This window comes from Phoxinus phoxinus (genome assembly GCF_949152265.1).
Source record: "Phoxinus phoxinus genome assembly, chromosome: 22".
Taxonomy (NCBI): domain Eukaryota; kingdom Metazoa; phylum Chordata; class Actinopteri; order Cypriniformes; family Leuciscidae; genus Phoxinus; species Phoxinus phoxinus.
The window spans coordinates 893,725-917,733 of NC_136897.1; the positions used below are offsets into that span (position 1 = coordinate 893,725).

General features: G+C 43.2%; 2 protein-coding genes across 2 annotated transcripts in view; one reads left to right on the top strand and one right to left on the bottom strand.

The window, feature by feature from the left end:
* Positions 1-23,694, bottom strand: part of mkrn2 (makorin, ring finger protein, 2) — a 31,437-nt gene extending 7,743 nt beyond the window's left edge. Inside the window, exons 1-5 of the mRNA XM_079598074.1 lie at positions 23,178-23,694; positions 22,841-22,969; positions 21,124-21,257; positions 18,921-19,219; positions 16,263-16,477 (exon numbers count right to left, since the gene is read on the bottom strand). Coding sequence (XP_079454200.1) covers positions 16,263-16,477; positions 18,921-19,219; positions 21,124-21,257; positions 22,841-22,969; positions 23,178-23,203 — 803 coding nt within the window. The 5' untranslated portion in view covers positions 23,204-23,694. The remainder of the gene's footprint in view (positions 1-16,262; positions 16,478-18,920; positions 19,220-21,123; positions 21,258-22,840; positions 22,970-23,177) is intronic.
* Positions 23,695-23,824: 130 nt separating this feature from the next.
* Positions 23,825-24,009, top strand: part of mkrn2os.1 (MKRN2 opposite strand, tandem duplicate 1) — a gene marked incomplete at its 5' end in the record, with an annotated part of 2,964 nt that continues 2,779 nt past the window's right edge. The window contains one exon of the mRNA XM_079598075.1: positions 23,825-24,009. This exon is cut by the window's right edge and continues 24 nt beyond it. Coding sequence (XP_079454201.1) covers positions 23,825-24,009 — 185 coding nt within the window.

Here is a 24,009-nt window from a genome sequence, read left to right on the forward strand (position 1 = left end):
CACAATAACACTTCATTACTCCTCAACACTCTAGACTAGACCTGCACACAATAACACTTCATTACTCCTCAACACTCGAGACTAGACCTGCACACAATATCACTTCATTACTCCTCAACACTCTAGACTAGACCTGCACACAATATCACTTCATTACTCCTCAACACTCGAGACTAGACCTGCACACAATAACACTTCATTACTCCTCAACACTCGAGACTAGACCTGCACACAATATCACTTCATTACTCCTCAACACTCTAGACTAGACCTGCACACAATAACACTTCATTACTCCTCAACACTCTAGACTAGACCTGCACACAATAACACTTCATTACTCCTCAACACTCGAGACTAGACCTGCACACAATATCACTTCATTACTCCTCAACACTCTAGACTAGACCTGCACACAATATCACTTCATTACTCCTCAACACTCTAGACTAGACCTGCACACAATATAACTTCATTACTCCTCAACACTCGAGACTAGACCTGCACACAATATCACTTCATTACTCCTCAACACTCGAGACTAGACCTGCACACAATAACACTTCATTACTCCTCAACACTCGAGACTAAACCTGCACACAATATCACTTCATTACTCCTCAACACTCGAGACTAGACCTGCACACAATATCACTTCATTACTCCTCAACACTCGAGACTAAACCTGCACACAATATCACTTCATTACTCCTCAACACTCGAGACTAAACCTGCACACAATATCACTTCATTACTCCTCAACACTCGAGACTAGACCTGCACACAATAACACTTCATTACTCCTCAACACTCGAGACTAGACCTGCACACAATATCACTTCATTACTCCTCAACACTCGAGACTAGACCTGCACACAATATCACTTTATTACTCCTCAACACTCTAGACTAGACCTGCACACAATAACACTTCATTACTCCTCAACACTCTAGACTAGACCTGCACACAATATCACTTCATTACTCCTCAACACTCTAGACTAGACCTGCACACAACAACACTTCATGACTCCTCAACACTCGAGACTAGACCTGCACACAATATCACTTCATTACTCCTCAACACTCGAGACTAGACCTGCACACAATATAACTTCATTACTCCTCAACACTCGAGACTAGACCTGCACACAATATCACTTCATTACTCCTCAACACTCGAGACTAGACCTGCACACAATATCACTTTATTACTCCTCAACACTCTAGACTAGACCTGCACACAATAACACTTCATTACTCCTCAACACTCGAGACTAGACCTGCACACAATATAACTTCATTACTCCTCAACACTCGAGACTAGACCTGCACACAATATCACTTCATTACTCCTCAACACTCGAGACTAGACCTGCACACAATATCACTTCATTACTCCACAACACTCGAGACTAGACCTGCACACAATATCTCTTCATTACTCCTCAACACTCTAGACTAGACCTGCACACAATAACACTTCATTACTCCTCAACACTCGAGACTAGACCTGCACACAATATCACTTCATTACTCCTCAACACTCTAGACTAGACCTGCACACAATATCTCTTCATTACTCCTCAACACTCTAGACTAGACCTGCACACAATAACACTTCATTACTCCTCAACACTCGAGACTAGACCTGCACACAATATCACTTCATTACTCCAAAACACTCGAGACTAGACCTGCACACAATATCTCTTCATTACTCCTCAACATTGAGACTAGACCTGCACACAATATAACTTCATTACTCCTCAACACTCGAGACTAGACCTGCACACAATATCACTTCATTACTCCTCAACACTCGAGACTAGACCTGCACACAATATCACTTCATTACTCCTCAACACTCGAGACTAAACCTGCACACAATAACACTTCATTACTCCTCAACACTCTAGACTAGACCTGCACACAATAACACTTCATTACTCCTCAACACTCGAGACTAGACCTGCACACAATATCACTTCATTACTCCTCAACACTCGAGACTAGACCTGCACACAATATCACTTCATTACTCCTCAACACTCGAGACTAGACCTGCACACAATATCACTTCATTACTCCTCAACACTCGAGACTAAACCTGCACACAATAACACTTCATTACTCCTCAACACTCTAGACTAGACCTGCACACAATAACACTTCATTACTCCTCAACACTCGAGACTAGACCTGCACACAATATCTCTTCATTACTCCTCAACACTCTAGACTAGACCTGCACACAATATCACTTCATTACTCCACAACACTCGAGACTAGACCTGCACACAATATCACTTCATTACTCCTCAACACTCGAGACTAGACCTGCACACAATATCACTTCATTACTCCACAACACTCGAGACTAGACCTGCACACAATATCACTTCATTACTCCTCAACACTCGAGACTAGACCTGCACACAATATCACTTCATTACTCCTCAACACTAGACCTGCACACAATATCACTTCATTACTCCTCAACACTCGAGACTAGACCTGCAAACAATATCACTTCATTACTCCTCAACACTCGAGACTAGACCTGCACACAATATCACTTCATTACTCCTCAACACTCGAGACTAGACCTGCACACAATATCACTTCATTACTCCTCAACACTCTAGACTAGACCTGCACACAATATCACTTCATTACTCCTCAACACTCTAGACTAGACCTGCACACAATATCACTTCATTACTCCTCAACACTCTAGACTAGACCTGCACACAATATCACTTCATTACTCCACAACACTCGAGACTAGACCTGCACACAATATCACTTCATTACTCCTCTACACTCGAGACTAGACCTGCACACAATATCACTTCATTACTCCACAACACTCGAGACTAGACCTGCACACAATATCACTTCATTACTCCTCAACACTCGAGACTAGACCTGCACACAATATCACTTCATTACTCCTCAACACTAGACCTGCACACAATATCACTTCATTACTCCTCAACACTCGAGACTAGACCTGCAAACAATATCACTTCATTACTCCTCAACACTCGAGACTAGACCTGCACACAATATCACTTCATTACTCCTCAACACTCGAGACTAGACCTGCACACAATATCACTTCATTACTCCTCAACACTCGAGACTAGACCTGCACACAATATCACTTCATTACTCCTCAACACTCGAGACTAGACCTGCACACAATATCACTTCATTACTCCTCAACACTCGAGACTAGACCTGCACACAATATCACTTCATTACTCCTCAACACTCGAGACTAGACCTGCACACAATATCACTTCATTACTCCTCAACACTCGAGACTAGACCTGCACACAATATCACTTCATTACTCCACAACACTCTAGACTAGACCTGCACACAATATCACTTCATTACTCCTCAACACTCTAGACTAGACCTGCACACAATATCACTTCATTACTCCTCAACACTCTAGACTAGACCTGCACACAATATCACTTCATTACTCCTCAACACTTGAGACTAGACCTGCACACAATATCACTTCATTACTCCTCAACACTCGAGACTAGACCTGCACACAATATCACTTCATTACTCCTCAACACTCGAGACTAGACCTGCACACAATATCACTTCATTACTCCTCAACACTCTAGACTAGACCTGCACACAATAACACTTCATTACTCCACAACACTCTAGACTAGACCTGCACACAATATCACTTCATTACTCCACAACACTCTAGACTAGACCTGCACACAATATCACTTCATTACTCCTCAACACTCTAGACTAGACCTGCACACAATATCACTTCATTACTCCTCAACACTCTAGACTAGACCTGCACACAATATCACTTCATTACTCCTCAACACTCGAGACTAGACCTGCACACAATAACACTTCATTACTCCTCAACACTAGACCTGCACACAATAACACTTCATTACTCCTCAACACTCGAGACTAGACCTGCACACAATATCACTTCATTACTCCACAACACTCGAGACTAGACCTGCACACAATATCACTTCATTACTCCTCAACACTCTAGACTAGACCTGCACACAATATCACTTCATTACTCCTCAACACTCGAGACTAGACCTGCACACAATATCACTTCATTACTCCACAACACTCGAGACTAGACCTGCACACAATATCACTTCATTACTCCACAACACTCGAGACTAGACCTGCACACAATATCACTTCATTACTCCTCAACACTCGAGACTAGACCTGCACACAATAACACTTCATTACTCCTCAACACTCGAGACTAGACCTGCACACAATATCACTTCATTACTCCACAACACTCGAGACTAGACCTGCACACAATATCACTTCATTACTCCTCAACACTCGAGACTAGACCTGCACACAATATCACTTCATTACTCCTCAACACTCGAGACTAGACCTGCACACAATAACACTTCATTACTCCTCAACACTCGAGACTAGACCTGCACACAATATCACTTCATTACTCCTCAACACTCGAGACTAGACCTGCACACAATATCACTTCATTACTCCACAACACTCTAGACTAGACCTGCACACAATATCACTTCATTACTCCTCAACACTCTAGACTAGACCTGCACACAATATCACTTCATTACTCCTCAACACTTGAGACTAGACCTGCACACAATATCACTTCATTACTCCTCAACACTCGAGACTAGACCTGCACACAATATCACTTCATTACTCCTCAACACTCGAGACTAGACCTGCACACAATATCACTTCATTACTCCTCAACACTCGAGACTAGACCTGCACACAATATCACTTCATTACTCCTCAACACTCGAGACTAGACCTGCACACAATATCACTTCATTACTCCTCAACACTCGAGACTAGACCTGCACACAATATCACTTCATTACTCCTCAACACTCGAGACTAGACCTGCACACAATATCACTTCATTACTCCACAACACTCTAGACTAGACCTGCACACAATATCACTTCATTACTCCTCAACACTCGAGACTAGACCTGCACACAATATCACTTCATTACTCCTCAACACTCGAGACTAGACCTGCACACAATAACACTTCATTACTCCAACACTCTAGACTAGACCTGCACACAATATCACTTCATTACTCCTCAACACTCGAGACTAGACCTGCACACAATAACACTTCATTACTCCACAACACTCTAGACTAGACCTGCACACAATATCACTTCATTACTCCACAACACTCTAGACTAGACCTGCACACAATATCACTTCATTACTCCTCAACACTCTAGACTAGACCTGCACACAATATCACTTCATTACTCCTCAACACTCGAGACTAGACCTGCACACAATAACACTTCATTACTCCTCAACATTCTAGACTAGACCTGCACACAATAACACTTCATTACTCCACAACACTCTAGACTAGACCTGCACACAATATCACTTCATTACTCCTCAACACTCGAGACTAAACCTGCACACAATAACACTTCATTACTCCTCAACACTCGAGACTAGACCTGCACACAATAACACTTCATTACTCCTCAACACTCGAGACTAGACCTGCACACAAGACCTGCACACAATAACACTTCATTACTCCTCAACACTCGAGACTAGACCTGCACACAATAACACTTCATTACTCCACAACACTCGAGACTAAACCTGCACACAATATCACTTCATTACTCCTCAACACTCGAGACTAAACCTGCACACAATATCACTTCATTACTCCTCAACACTCTAGACTAGACCTGCACACAATATCACTTCATTACTCCTCAACACTCGAGACTAGACCTGCACACAATATCACTTCATTACTCCTCAACACTCGAGACTAGACCTGCACACAATATCACTTCATTACTCCTCTACACTCTAGACTAGACCTGCACACAATATCACTTCATTACTCCTCAACACTCGAGACTAGACCTGCACACAATATCACTTCATTACTCCTCAACACTCGAGACTAGACCTGCACACAATATCTCTTCATTACTCCTCAACACTCGAGACTAGACCTGCACACAATATCACTTCATTACTCCTCAACACTCTAGACTAGACCTGCACACAATATCACTTCATTACTCCACAACACTCGAGACTAGACCTGCACACAATATCTCTTCATTACTCCTCAACACTCGAGACTAAACCTGCACACAATATCACTTCATTACTCCTCAACACTCGAGACTAAACCTGCACACAATATCACTTCATTACTCCTCAACACTCTAGACTAGACCTGCACACAATATCACTTCATTACTCCTCAACACTCGAGACTAAACCTGCACACAATAACACTTCATTACTCCTCAACACTCGAGACTAAACCTGCACACAATAACACTTCATTACTCCTCAACACTCGAGACTAGACCTGCACACAATATCACTTCATTACTCCTCAACACTCGAGACTAAACCTGCACACAATAACACTTCATTACTCCTCAACACTCGAGACTAGACCTGCACACAATATCACTTCATTACTCCTCAACACTCGAGACTAAACCTGCACACAATATCTCTTCATTACTCCTCAACACTCGAGACTAAACCTGCACACAATATCACTTCATTACTCCTCAACACTCGAGACTAAACCTGCACACAATATCACTTCATTACTCCTCAACACTCTAGACTAGACCTGCACACAATAACACTTCATTACTCCTCAACACTCGAGACTAGACCTCCACACAATATCTCTTCATTACTCCTCAACACTCGAGACTAGACCTGCACACAATATCACTTCATTACTCCTCAACACTCTAGACTAGACCTGCACACAATATCACTTCATTACTCCACAACACTCTAGACTAGACCTGCACACAATATCACTTCATTACTCCTCAACACTCTAGACTAGACCTGCACACAATATCACTTCATTACTCCTCAACACTCTAGACTAGACCTGCACACAATATCACTTCATTACTCCTCAACACTCGAGACTAGACCTGCACACAATATCACTTCATTACTCCTCAACACTCTAGACTAGACCTGCACACAATATCACTTCATTACTCCTCAACACTCGAGACTAGACCTGCACACAATATCACTTCATTACTCCTCAACACTCGAGACTAGACCTGCACACAATATCACTTCATTACTCCTCAACACTCGAGACTAGACCTGCACACAATATCACTTCATTACTCCTCAACACTCTAGACTAGACCTGCACACAATATCACTTCATTACTCCTCAACACTCTAGACTAGACCTGCACACAATATCACTTCATTACTCCTCAACACTCTAGACTAGACCTGCACACAATATCACTTCATTACTCCTCAACACTCGAGACTAGACCTGCACACAATATCACTTCATTACTCCTCAACACTCGAGACTAGACCTGCACACAATATCACTTCATTACTCCTCAACACTCTAGACTAGACCTGCACACAATAACACTTCATTACTCCTCAACACTCGAGACTAGACCTGCACACAATATCACTTCATTACTCCTCAACACTCGAGACTAGACCTGCACACAATATAACTTCATTACTCCACAACACTCTAGACTAGACCTGCACACAATAACACTTCATTACTCCTCAACACTCTAGACTAGACCTGCACACAATAACACTTCATTACTCCTCAACACTCGAGACTAGACCTGCACACAATATCACTTCATTACTCCTCAACACTCGAGACTAGACCTGCACACAATATCACTTCATTACTCCTCAACACTCTAGACTAGACCTGCACACAATATCACTTCATTACTCCTCAACACTCTAGACTAGACCTGCACACAATATCACTTCATTACTCCACAACACTCGAGACTAGACCTGCACACAATATCACTTCATTACTCCTCAACACTCGAGACTAGACCTGCACACAATATCTCTTCATTACTCCTCAACACTCGAGACTAGACCTGCACACAATATCACTTCATTACTCCTCAACACACGAGACTAGACCTGCACACAATAACACTTCATTACTCCTCAACACTCTAGACTAGACCTGCACACAATATCACTTCATTACTCCTCAACACTCTAGACTAGACCTCCACACAATATCACTTCATTACTCCTCAACACTCGAGACTAGACCTGCACACAATATCACTTCATTACTCCTCAACACTCGAGACTAGACCTGCACACAATAACACTTCATTACTCCTCAACACTCTAGACTAGACCTGCACACAATAACACTTCATTACTCCTCAACACTCTAGACTAGACCTGCACACAATATCACTTCATTACTCCTCAACACTCTAGACTAGACCTGCACACAATATCACTTCATTACTCCTCAACACTCGAGACTAGACCTGCACACAATAACACTTCATTACTCCTCAACACTCTAGACTAGACCTGCACACAATAACACTTCATTACTCCTCAACACTCTAGACTAGACCTGCACACAATAACACTTCATTACTCCTCAACACTCGAGACTAGACCTGCACACAATAACACTTCATTACTCCTCAACACTCTAGACTAGACCTGCACACAATAACACTTCATTACTCCTCAACACTCGAGACTAGACCTGCACACAATATCACTTCATTACTCCTCAACACTCGAGACTAGACCTGCACACAATATCACTTCATTACTCCTCAACACTCTAGACTAGACCTGCACACAATATCACTTCATTACTCCTCAACACTCGAGACTAGACCTGCACACAATATCACTTCATTACTCCACAACACTCTAGACTAGACCTGCACACAATATCACTTCATTACTCCTCTACACTCTAGACTAGACCTGCACACAATATCACTTCATTACTCCTCAACACTCGAGACTAGACCTGCACACAATATCACTTCATTACTCCACAACACTCTAGACTAGACCTGCACACAATATCACTTCATTACTCCTCAACACTCTAGACTAGACCTGCACACAATATCACTTCATTACTCCTCAACACTCGAGACTAGACCTGCACACAATATCACTTCATTACTCCACAACACTCTAGACTAGACCTGCACACAATATCACTTCATTACTCCTCAACACTCGAGACTAGACCTGCACACAATAACACTTCATTACTCCTCAACACTCTAGACTAGACCTGCACACAATATCACTTCATTACTCCTCAACACTCTAGACTAGACCTGCACACAATAACACTTCATTACTCCTCAACACTCTAGACTAGACCTGCACACAATATCACTTCATTACTCCACAACACTCTAGACTAGACCTGCACACAATATCACTTCATTACTCCACAACACTCTAGACTAGACCTGCACACAATATCACTTCATTACTCCTCAACACTCGAGACTAGACCTGCACACAATATCACTTCATTACTCCACAACACTCTAGACTAGACCTGCACACAATATCACTTCATTACTCCTCAACACTCTAGACTAGACCTGCACACAATATCACTTCATTACTCCTCAACACTCGAGACTAGACCTGCACACAATAACACTTCATTACTCCTCAACACTCTAGACTAGACCTGCACACAATAACACTTCATTACTCCTCAACACTCTAGACTAGACCTGCACACAATAACACTTCATTACTCCTCAACACTCTAGACTAGACCTGCACACAATATCACTTCATTACTCCACAACACTCTAGACTAGACCTGCACACAATATCACTTCATTACTCCTCAACACTCGAGACTAGACCTGCACACAATAACACTTCATTACTCCTCAACACTCTAGACTAGACCTGCACACAATATCACTTCATTACTCCTCAACACTCTAGACTAGACCTGCACACAATAACACTTCATTACTCCTCAACACTCTAGACTAGACCTGCACACAATATCACTTCATTACTCCACAACACTCTAGACTAGACCTGCACACAATATCACTTCATTACTCCACAACACTCTAGACTAGACCTGCACACAATATCACTTCATTACTCCTCAACACTCGAGACTAGACCTGCACACAATATCACTTCATTACTCCACAACACTCTAGACTAGACCTGCACACAATATCACTTCATTACTCCTCAACACTCTAGACTAGACCTGCACACAATATCACTTCATTACTCCTCAACACTCGAGACTAGACCTGCACACAATAACACTTCATTACTCCTCAACACTCTAGACTAGACCTGCACACAATAACACTTCATTACTCCTCAACACTCGAGACTAGACCTGCACACAATAACACTTCATTACTCCTCAACACTCTAGACTAGACCTGCACACAATAACACTTCATTACTCCTCAACACTCTAGACTAGACCTGCACACAATATCACTTCATTACTCCTCAACACTCGAGACTAGACCTGCACACAATATCACTTCATTACTCCTCAACACTCTAGACTAGACCTGCACACAATAACACTTCATTACTCCTCAACACTCGAGACTAGACCTGCACACAATATCACTTCATTACTCCTCAACACTCTAGACTAGACCTGCACACAATAACACTTCATTACTCCTCAACACTCGAGACTAGACCTGCACACAATAACACTTCATTACTCCTCAACACTCGAGACTAGACCTGCACACAATATCACTTCATTACTCCTCAACACTCTAGACTAGACCTGCACACAATAACACTTCATTACTCCTCAACACTCGAGACTAGACCTGCACACAATATCACTTCATTACTCCTCAACACTCTAGACTAGACCTGCACACAATAACACTTCATTACTCCTCAACACTCGAGACTAGACCTGCACACAATATCACTTCATTACTCCTCAACACTCTAGACTAGACCTGCACACAATATCACTTCATTACTCCACAACACTCTAGACTAGACCTGCACACAATATCACTTCATTACTCCTCAACACTCGAGACTAGACCTGCACACAATATCACTTCATGACTCCTCAACACTCGAGACTAGACCTGCACACAATATCACTTCATTACTCCTCAACACTCGAGACTAGACCTGCACACAATAACACTTCATTACTCCTCAACACTCTAGACTAGACCTGCACACAATATCACTTCATTACTCCTCAACACTCGAGACTAGACCTGCACACAATATCACTTCATTACTCCTCAACACTCTAGACTAGACCTGCACACAATATCACTTCATTACTCCACAACACTCTAGACTAGACCTGCACACAATATCACTTCATTACTCCTCAACACTCTAGACTAGACCTGCACACAATATCACTTCATTACTCCTCAACACTCTAGACTAGACCTGCACACAATAACACTTCATTACTCCTCAACACTCGAGACTAGACCTGCACACAATATCACTTCATTACTCCTCAACACTCGAGACTAGACCTGCACACAATATCACTTCATTACTCCTCAACACTCTAGACTAGACCTGCACACAATATCACTTCATTACTCCTCAACACTCTAGACTAGACCTGCACACAATATCACTTCATTACTCCACAACACTCTAGACTAGACCTGCACACAATATCACTTCATTACTCCTCAACACTCTAGACTAGACCTGCACACAATATCACTTCATTACTCCTCAACACTCGAGACTAGACCTGCACACAATAACACTTCATTACTCCTCAACACTCTAGACTAGACCTGCACACAATATCACTTCATTACTCCTCAACACTCTAGACTAGACCTGCACACAATAACACTTCATTACTCCTCAACACTCGAGACTAGACCTGCACACAATATCACTTCATTACTCCTCAACACTCGAGACTAGACCTGCACACAATATCACTTCATTACTCCTCAACACTCGAGACTAGACCTGCACACAATAACACTTCATTACTCCTCAGCACTCTAGACTAGACCTGCACACAATATCACTTCATTACTCCTCAACACTCTAGACTAGACCTGCACACAATATCACTTCATTACTCCTCAACACTCGAGACTAGACCTGCACACAATATCACTTCATTACTCCTCAACACTCGAGACTAGACCTGCACACAATATCACTTCATTACTCCTCAACACTCTAGACTAGACCTGCACACAATATCACTTCATTACTCCTCAACACTCGAGACTAGACCTGCACACAATATCACTTCATTACTCCTCAACACTCGAGACTAAACCTGCACACAATAACACTTCATTACTCCTCAACACTCTAGACTAGACCTGCACACAATAACACTTCATTACTCCTCAACACTCGAGACTAGACCTGCACACAATATCACTTCATTACTCCTCAACACTCGAGACTAGACCTGCAGACAATATCACTTCATTACTCCTCAACACTCGAGACTAAACCTGCACACAATATCTCTTCATTACTCCTCAACACTCGAGACTAGACCTGCACACAATATCACTTCATTACTCCTCAACACTCTAGACTAGACCTGCACACAATATCACTTCATTACTCCTCAACACTCGAGACTAGACCTGCACACAATATCACTTCATTACTCCTCAACACTCGAGACTAGACCTGCACACAATATCACTTCATTACTCCTCAACACTCGAGACTAGACCTGCACACAATATCACTTCATTACTCCTCAACACTCGAGACTAGACCTGCACACAATATCTCTTCATTACTCCTCAACACTCTAGACTAGACCTGCACACAATATCACTTCATTACTCCTCAACACTCGAGACTAGACCTGCACACAATATCACTTCATTACTCCTCAACACTCTAGACTAGACCTGCACACAATATCACTTCATTACTCCTCAACACTCGAGACTAGACCTGCACACAATATCACTTCACTACTCCTCAACACTCGAGACTAGACCTGCACACAATATCACTTCATTACTCCTCAACACTCTAGACTAGACCTCCACACAATATCACTTCATTACTCCTCAACACTCGAGACTAGACCTGCACACAATATCACTTCATTACTCCTCAACACTCGAGACTAGACCTGCACACAATATCACTTCATTACTCCTCAACACTCGAGACTAGACCTGCACACAATATCACTTCATTACTCCACAACACTCTAGACTAGACCTGCACACAATATCACTTCATTACTCCTCAACACTCTAGACTAGACCTGCACACAATATCACTTCATTACTCCTCAACACTCGAGACTAGACCTGCACACAATAACACTTCATTACTCCTCAACACTCGAGACTAGACCTGCACACAATATCACTTCATTACTCCACAACACTCTAGACTAGACCTGCACACAATAACACTTCATTACTCCTCAACACTCGAGACTAGACCTGCACACAATAACACTTCATTACTCCTCTACACTCGAGACTAGACCTGCACACAATATCACTTCATTACTCCTCAACACTCTAGACTAGACCTCCACACAATATCACTTCATTACTCCTCAACACTCGAGACTAGACCTGCACACAATATCACTTCATTACTCCTCAACACTCGAGACTAGACCTGCACACAATATCACTTCATTACTCCTCAACACTCGAGACTAGACCTGCACACAATATCACTTCATTACTCCTCAACACTCGAGACTAGACCTGCACACAATATCACTTCATTACTCCTCAACACTCTAGACTAGACCTGCACACAATATCACTTCATTACTCCTCAACACTCGAGACTAGACCTGCACACAATATCACTTCATTACTCCTCAACACTCGAGACTAGACCTGCACACAATATCACTTCATTACTCCTCAACACTCGAGACTAGACCTGCACACAATATCACTTCATTACTCCTCAACACTCGAGACTAGACCTGCACACAATATCACTTCATTACTCCTCAACACTCTAGACTAGACCTGCACACAATATCACTTCATTACTCCTCAACACTCGAGACTAGACCTGCACACAATATCACTTCATTACTCCTCAACACTCTAGACTAGACCTGCACACAATATCACTTCATTACTCCTCAACACTCGAGACTAGACCTGCACACAATATCACTTCATTACTCCACAACACTCTAGACTAGACCTGCACACAATATCACTTCATTACTCCTCAACACTCGAGACTAGACCTGCACACAATATCACTTCATTACTCCTCAACACTCGAGACTAGACCTGCAGACAATATCACTTCATTACTCCTCAACACTCGAGACTAGACCTGCACACAATATCACTTCATTACTCCTCAACACTCGAGACTAGACCTGCACACAATAACACTTCATTACTCCTCAACACTCTAGACTAGACCTGCACACAATATCACTTCATTACTCCTCAACACTCTAGACTAGACCTGCACACAATATCACTTCATTACTCCACAACACTCGAGACTAGACCTGCACACAATATCACTTCATTACTCCTCAACACTCTAGACTAGACCTGCACACAATATCACTTCACTACTCCTCAACACTCGAGACTAGACCTGCACACAATATCACTTCATTACTCCTCAACACTCGAGACTAGACCTGCACACAATATCACTTCATTACTCCTCAACACTCGAGACTAGACCTGCACACAATATCACTTCATTACTCCACAACACTCTAGACTAGACCTGCACACAATATCACTTCATTACTCCTCAACACTCGAGACTAGACCTGCACACAATATCACTTCATTACTCCTCAACACTCGAGACTAGACCTCCACACAATAACACTTCATTACTCCTCAACACTCTAGACTAGACCTGCACACAATATCACTTCATTACTCCTCAACACTCGAGACTAGACCTGCACACAATATCACTTCATTACTCCACAACACTCTAGACTAGACCTGCACACAATATCACTTCATTACTCCTCAACACTCGAGACTAGACCTGCACACAATATCCATTAAATTGACTTAACATTGAAATCACTCGCGCCAGACACTCCATTCGCATTCCAGATAAAACTGGACAGATTACATCTGGTTGTTGAAGCCACAAATGTAAATTTTACTCCTAAAATGGTAAAAACGAAACATGCAAGAGCATTTTATAACGGCTCCCGAGACCCAGATATGACAGAGCTACCGCAGCACAGCAGAGAAGTAGCTGAACATCTTCAGCAAGCCGACGCGCTTTGATTTTGATCTTGCTTTCTTTGACGTGAACGCTGTTAAATTTCACATAGTGCAGGAATTAAAGATTAGATTTATATTCATTTTGCAGAGACAGTTACGTTGCCCAGTGTAAATGGAACCGTTTTAACAAAACGGATAGCTAGCCTATCTGATCATTTAAAACGCATGAATGACCAGGCGTAAACAGACCCATTGGAAATCTGTTATTCAAAGTGTAATTAAAACTGAAAACATTTAAACTAAAGGATTTTGACAAAAGTAAAACATTTTATGAAAAATTGCTTCAGAAATAGGCCTATTTAAAGTTCTGCACTATTTCTATGTTAGGCATTATGAATATTTAAAACTTGTATGTGTATTTATACATATTGGGGTGGGGTTATGGCACATTGATAAACTCAGAAACTTAAAAATGGCACTTCATGACAGAAAGGTTGCCGACCCCTGTTCTAAGTCATGTCAAGAGTGAACAGGTGAGGAAGAAACCGGATGTTTGTCAGTTTATTCGCTCTTAAAGTGACAGCAGCCTAATATTCCTGCTGTCGTCTGTGTCATTAATGTTAATAAAACAACAAAATACAGCTTCTACAAAGATTAAACTATATTTAATTTCTACAGTGAACAGTGTTATTTTACATTTAGGCTTAATTATTAATTTATGTACCTGATTACTACTGTTAGACTTTGTAACTTTGTCATTTAGTATTCATCTCTGCTTGTAATGTGTGTATTTGTTTTTATTTTATTACTGACTGTTCACTTGTCTTTAATAATGTGTGAACTTTATCAGTTAGGCTAGTAGTTTTTGATGTAGTATCGAAGAACTTCAAGGGAACTTTAAGAAATAAATGAAAAGTAAAGTTACTTTTAAAGTTACACCCCCCATATTCATGTCTATATATTTATGTCTATATATATATATATATATATATATATATATAATATATAATTTTTTTGCTGATCTGAAAAATGATCCGAACCGTGGCTCAAAAACCGTAAATGATCCGAACCGTGAATTTTGTGATCTGTTCCACCGCTAGTCATGATTAATTAAAAGTCCATCCCAGTGGACTGACTCACTTTCGGATCTGATTCTGGAACTGCTCGGCGCAGCGCCACTGGCGTATGCAGCTCAGACAGTACGTGTGTACGCAGCTCGACAGGATCCCGAAGCGCCGCTCCGACGGAGACGTCTTCTCGTACACCACATCCAGACAGATTTTACACTGCTTATCCTGACTCTGCTGAGCCGCAAACGCCCGCTCCATGTCCATCTCGAAGGCCGCCATGCACATCTGAGACCAGACAGAATCAGCATCATTATCATCATCATCAACATCATCATCAGGCATCTTTTTTTGCAAGACAGTGCACTTAAAGTCCCCTGAATCATTTTAACCCTTAAAACTCAAACCAAAATTAAATCGTTAAAGTTTTTTTTCTTGATTTTTTTTAATTCATGTCTTAAAAAAAGCTTGAATGTAACTCGACACCCTTGCCACATTTAGAATACGCGGATCTATGAATATGCAAATGAGCCCCGCCTCCACTCACTCACAGCAGCTCAGAGATCCACTGGTTGACGATCACATGTTGATCTGATTGGCGATTTCAACCGTGTTTTTGAGACTGTCTTTGGTTCACTGCAGTTTTAAGGAGAAGATACTCAGCAATGGTGTTGACATGAATTTACACATGGTTTGTAAAAACACCACATAAACAAACAACATTAAAAGCTGGATTTTCACCACAGGGGGACTTTAAATTGAAAATGAAGTTGAATCTGCCATCGGACGGATCAATGGTCAAAGACCCGGACAATGGAAAAAGGACTATGAGAACGGATGCGGAAAGATAGAAGCCAAAAGAAGGTGGAACATCTGCAAAGGGCTTTTCAAGAACGAGCGTAATCCAGCAGTGCCCTACCACCGCCGTCTACAGTGGAGCTGGGCATCTGTTGACCTCAACTGGGGATGTCATCGGACGGTGGAAGGAATACCGTCACGTCTTCCATTGAGGAAGCAGAGGCTGAGGGCTCAGAGGTGGACTCGTCCATCACCCAAGCTGAAGTCACCGGGGTAGTCAAGAAGCTCCTCGGTGGCAAGGCACCGGATGAGATCCGCCCCGAGTACCTCAAGTCTCTGGATGTTGTGGGGCTGTCTTGGCTGACACGTCTCTGCAGCATCGCGTGGCGGTCGGGGACAGTACGTCTGGGATGGCAGACCGGGGTTGTGGTCCCTCTTTTTAAGAAGGGGGACCGGAGGGTGTGTTCCAACTACAGGGGGATCACACTTCTCAGCCTCCCCGGGAAAGTCTATGCCAGGGTACTGGAGAGGAGAAGGGGTCAGCTGAGGTGGCTCGGGCATCGGCTCCGGATGCCTCCTGGACGCCTTCCCAGGAAGGTGTTCCGGGCGCGTCCCACCGGGAGGAGACCCCGGGGAAGACCTAGGACACGCTGGAGGGACTATGTCTCCCGGCCGACCTGGGAACGCCTCGGTGTCCCCCCGGAAGAGCTGGAGGAAGTGGCTTGGGAGAGGGAAGTCTGGGCATCTCTGCTTAGACTGCTGCCCCCGCGACCCGGCCCCGGATAAGCGGAAGAAGATGGATGGAGCGTAATCCACCAAGGCAAGTCCAAGTGCAAAGAGCCGAGTCAGCAACGCAGAGCACCTGAGCTTACGCAGAGTAATCTCTCTAAGTTTGTTAAGGGTGTTCATCAGTCGGTGGAGGAGGACCAGGGGCAGGAGGCAAACCACAGTGCCCCAGACCTCCCTGCTCAACCTACTCAGAGCACGGGAAGAGCCGGTCAACCTGAAAGTCCGAAAGACTTCGAGAGGAAACCACGCTTGAACTTACCACCAGCAGCAGACTGCAGATGGGCCCAACTGGGTGACGATCTAAATACCATCCTGGAAAACACTCTGAAAGGAGATGCAGCCACGAAGATCGAGATCATGGTGCAAGTTGTGTACGAGGCAAAAGAAGGCAAGACTCCCAGGCCACCAGCTGGAGACAGCGGCAGATCAAAGAGCTGCGAGAAGAAGTAAAGACACTCGAGAGAAGGTGGCGGGAAGCAAGTGACGAGGAAAGAGCAGCCATGGATGAGATCAGCACAGAGACGGAGAGCTGAGAACACACGGGCCGAAAGAGGAAAGCCTTTTTTAACAACCCTTTCTAATTCACAGCGGACCTACTGGGAAAGCCTAAGGGTGGGACCCTGTCATGTGCAAAGGAGGAAACATAAATTAGGTATTCCTCTAGGTGAATGTCCTTTCCAAATGCCGATTCCCATACCACACACCCCTTTTAACATAGCAGACTTCACCATGGATGAAGTGAGGGAAGTGGTGACAAAAGTAGGGGTGGCATGATCCGCCTTTTTTGCCTCCGATACCTATATCTGGGATTCATTATTGGCCGATACAGAGTACCAATCCAATACTAAAATAATTATTTAAAAAACAGTGCCGAATTACCTAATAAACTGTATCTGTATGCCTCACTGTGGGGAAGAGACTTTTTAGGCGAGAATGTAGTTGTTGTGATTTAAACAAACATAGCACCCGTTCGAAAGCTTGTTTTTTCAGCGCTCATGTACTTCGGGAACTTGCCGCTGGCTCTTATGTAGATCGTGTTTAAACATGAGGCATGATTCATTTTGGGTACATCAAACAGGCAGTACATCATATCTTCACTTCAACTGCTGCACTCACTGAACGAATGAAAACCAATAGAAGTCACCTTTTCATGCGCTGCTCTTTGCTCGGGGTCGTGCGGGTGTAGAACCTGGAGCCGGCAGATTTCACACAGGTCGCCGTGGAGATACGGGCAGCGGTCGCCATAGTTACACTGGCCCGCTGCCAGGTACGGACAGAGCTGCGGCTGAGGCCCGGCGTCCGGATACGGGCCGGATGAGGCAGAACTTTCAGAGCTCTCCAGCCCGGAGCGAATGGCCTCCAGGTACGAGTGCGGTTTACCATGAGCGCTGGCGTCCCTGTAGTCCCAGCAGTCCTCGGCACTCTCTTCATACGGGCCCAGAGCTGAGAACACACACACACACACCATTACAATCTCTCCTCCATACGGACCCAGAGCTGACAACACACACAACATAACATTACAATCTCTCCGGGGTCTGTTGGGAAAAGACTCAACTTGTTCACATTTCAATTGATTTCTGAAAGTTCAAGAGAAACAAAAGAAACTGTGTTGCTGCTGCTCCTTTCATTCGTTCTCATGGTGCGTTCACACCGGACACGAATAGCGCGTCAGGCGCGAGTGATTTCAATGTTAAGTCAAAGCAAAGATGCATTGCGCTTGTAAAAAAATCCTGCGGCGCGAATGAGGCGTAGAGTGCGGCGCGGTAGTTACGCGCAAATTATTTTATGTAGTGCTTTTTGTGCATTCACGCGTTTGCCGCCCGAGTTGAAAAATCTGAACTTCTGTGTCAATTCGCGCCGCGTTAACCAATCAGGAGCCTGCTTGCTTCACGTGGCATAAATTACATAGGATTATGACGTTCTACAAGATAAGGGGCATTCACACAGAAGGTGTGTGTGCGGTGTAAAATGTGATACGCTGGCAGTGGGATGGGGAACTGATTTTAACTTGAGCGCCGCGTTTTTAGAATGCTGTGTCATGCGCTGCAAAAGATGCGAGACGCGAGCGCAAGGTTACACATCCGTCTAGTGCGTTTACATAGAAAAACTATTTTGTTTTGTTCTTTTCTTGCGCAACAAATCCTCCGCCATCGTAACGCGATCAGTGAACTGAGTCCTGCTGCACTGTCTCAGTCTGTGTGCGACTGCAACCGTGCTGGATGAGCTGAGGAGGCGTTTACAACAGCAAAACCACAGTGGAGGCGGTGCCGCGGTGTACACAGTAATGTAATGTGAATGTGAATGTAAAGGTGCGATATTCTATGCTAATCATGGCGATATAGCGAGACAGCTTTTCACTCGTCGAGAAATCTCGTCACACCCCTAGACAGAAGCTTTAAGTCTGCTGATTGCAAAGGCTCAAAGTGAGCATCCGGGAGTGCTCGACGCACCGGGGAAAGGTCCCAAGAGGGTATGGAGGCGGGTCGAGGAGGATTTAACCGTCTCGCCCCCCTAAGGAACCTGACGACCATGTCGTGCTTTCCCACTGTTTTGCCATCTGTGTGGTCGTGGGATCCTGAAATAGCGGCAGCATGTACTTTAAAGGTGGAGGGAGACCGCCCTCGCTCCAAGCCTTGCTGCAGAAGGAAAGCACGGCCCCTATCAAACATCTTCAGGTTCTCTCGGTGAGAGGAACACACTCGGCGAACAGGTACGCATGTCTCGTAGACGGGGCCCATGCCGGAGCGATGGTGCTGAGTACCTCTGGGGGTAAGTAAACTAATGTAAAGCAAAGAAAATGTAAAGTAAAAGAGTACTGAGAAAACATACTCAAGTAAAAGTACCATTACATTCCAAAACATGTAGAGCAAGTACAGTAAAAATAATAAAAATTACTGTGTGAGGAAAATTTTTAGTTTTCATTGTTTTAGTGTCAGAACTACATTAAACTGCTATATATAATGTTGAATATAATGTATAATAATGCAGTGGGGGAATATGTGTGTGTCCTGATAATGCCAGATGTCTGATGTTACCAGTAAAAGTGTCCGACATTATTTTAATATATCTAGTCAGTGACAGTGAAAGCATATTCGTCTACAATAATTCAGTATTTCCAGCTTCAGGATCATGAATATTGTTATTCTGGAGTCTCTATTGTCCTGTGCTTTGGGTTTCAGCACCAAGTCCATCATATTCATTTACACACACAATCTAATATTAAGCTTAGCATTTTAATCTACAGGTAATTTTTTGTTAACATTTTATCATATGTCTTGGAGTATCGCAATAATATAGTATCGGGAGTTCAGTATCGAGATAATCGTGACACGAGGGAATCGTACCTTTGTCTCTCAGCACCAGTGGTTTTTTGCCAGGTTTGCCAGTGTTTGCTGGTGGAGCGGGTCCCGGCGCCGACCCGGATCTGTTCGGGTTCTCGACCGCTGCGCCACGGCCACACGGTTTCACGTGATCATATCTATCACACAACACACATAACAAGTCACTTTTCTCCACTTTTTTTATTTGTGAATCATCTGTGATTGTATATACATCATTGTTGTGATTGATTGTGACTAGACTTTTTGAAGAATCAAATTCACATCTTTAAAATTGCACTGTAATGTCACTCTTTACACTCAATGGGCCTCATTCATGAAACACGAGCAGAACTGATTCCTGTGTAAATCGTGTGTAAAGTGGTTCTGGCGTAAATTTTCGGATTCATTCAAATGTTCGTATTTTCCAAATGTTAGTCGGTACGAAAGAAATCTGCACCTGCTCCCAGCCACACGTAAATAGTGCGTTTAACATCCGAACGTTTGCTCATTAATAAGGCTGCATTTTAATTCTCCTTAATCGGGGACATATTTATTCATTACATATGAAAAAATATAATATATAGTAATTACATTCGGTTTTTCTTTTTACTTTTATTATGAGAGCCAGTGATCGCATCTGCAAACGGAACACTTTAATCACATAATTAATTGCTTTCAATACGGCTGGGCAATAGTTTTTCGAAGTGAACTAATTAGTTTCTTGCAGTCGAGCTTCATGTCGAACCGTTTTCTGTTCACTTCTGGGACTGTTCGATTAACAGATGAAACTCCAGTAACTGCGTCTGTAATATCTGCCAAGCTTCCTTTTTTAGGACCTGATACGCCACTATGTACGCTTGAAAATAAAATGTGGCGTTTTGAATGAACTTCTGATAATAAAATATTATCTGATAATGAGACATTTTTCTTTTTCATTCGCTTTTGAGAAGACATGTTGAAATCCTTCGTTTGGTGTCATAATATGATGCCCATATATGGTTGTCAGTCGGATTTAATGGGCGGGTTTATGGTAGTTGAGAATGAGCGTGCACGCGCGTCCCATTTACGACTGATTGGAATTCATTAACACACACACACACACACACACACACACGTTTCACTATCACATCTGAATCAGGAGAAGAGTTTTCAGGAAGGTCTCTATACGCGCAAATCACTCACATATTTACTCGTATATTTACGAATGTTTCATGAATGAGACCCAATGTGGTAACGTTAACGCTAATCCTGTCAGATCATCCATTGAGCGAGTGTGTACGGGTCGGGCCAATCTGGTTTCGTCCGTTAAAGTTAACTTTTGCAAATAACAATCGCGGTTCTGGACACGGACAGTGAGTGACCTTACATATTAAGATAAAATCGGATTTCGTATTTTCTCCAGTCATCTTTAAAAAAAAAAACTAACAAAACTTGCTAACTAGCTAGTGTGCTAATCTAAGCTCCGCCCACAAAAACGTCACAATGTTTACTAACTGTAAAGGCATGCGAATGAAACGCTTCTCAAACAAGAACAAAAGAAGGGCGGGGCTTGATGTGTCCGCGGGGAATTGATTGGATGGTTGTGGTTTGCTATTGGTGGATCTCATGTGAGTGACAGATTGCCCCCCCCCCGCGCCAGTACACACATCATCAAAGACAAATTAAAGAATCACTCGTAAAATGTGTCTAGTTACTCAGCAAAATGCATGCAAAAAGGTTTAAAGCATGATATTTGCGTCACCGGCATCGGTCTCCGTAGGCACAGACTCCTCTCTGGTAGTATTTGCAGATGGTTGAAGGCTTGCTCGTGGTCAGATCGTGAGAGAACAAACACCTGCTGCCCTCACGACACACACCGTGCAGGAAATACCTGCACACACACACACAACATCATCAACACACCTGAATCAGAGCACGAGATGCTGAATACATGTGTAAATGTCAGAGAACCGATGCGTCAGTCCAGCTACACCATTTTCTCTCATGTCAAAGTCAAGATGATATTATCAATGACCTTATTTACTGCAGTCAGCGATGCTTTGATGGCTGTGTAATGACGGTTGTGCGTTTCTCTTTACCTGCAGGTCACTTGTTTCGTTGACATCTTTTATCCGGCTACGAGTGAGATATTTTACTGTGAAATGTTACTGTCTGCACGGTTTTGTGCAACCTGAAAATATCACCGGCTCAGCGCCGCGACTGATCATTGCTTCCGCCTAGTGTGATTCAGTTCCGCGAGTCGGTTCTTTCGAACGAATCGTTTCATATAATAGCCCTATCTCCGTTTTTGGTTAAAAGAGCAGTTCTTATTTGGTTTATAAAATGGGAACATTAGGGAAACGTTCTGTGTTTGCTGGGAGTTCACAACCGATAATTTTACATCATGTTGTACGCATGGAATCGTTTGAACTGACTCTCTGACTTGACGAATCGCATATCCCGCCGGGCATAACAAACCAGCTTTCACTACAGATACTGATTAGGAAAGCAACAATGTAGGTCCAAAAGAGCGAATGAACCGGATAAACTGACCTGGGAAGAGAACAAGTTATATTATTTAATTTTATAGATGGATTTATAGATGGATTAACTGGAGGAATCGTTTTTTTTTTTTTTTTGCGCCCCCTGCTGGACTAGTTTCGAACACAATGACGTCACCCGTGGAACGTGAGGAGAAACCGAAACCGCTCAGAGGACGACAGGTGACGCGAACACCTGAGCACTAATGGAGAAAACTGTGATCAAATACAGACACTGTGGAAGAGATGTGTACAGTTTCTCCTCACATTCTCAGTGTCAGTGTCCGATCTGTCATCAGACTCCGACTTTCGGACTGCTCAACGCGCCTGTCGCGCTTCCCTGCCCGTTTACTAATGGACACAAAGTCTCGTGTGCTTTCCTCATAGGATC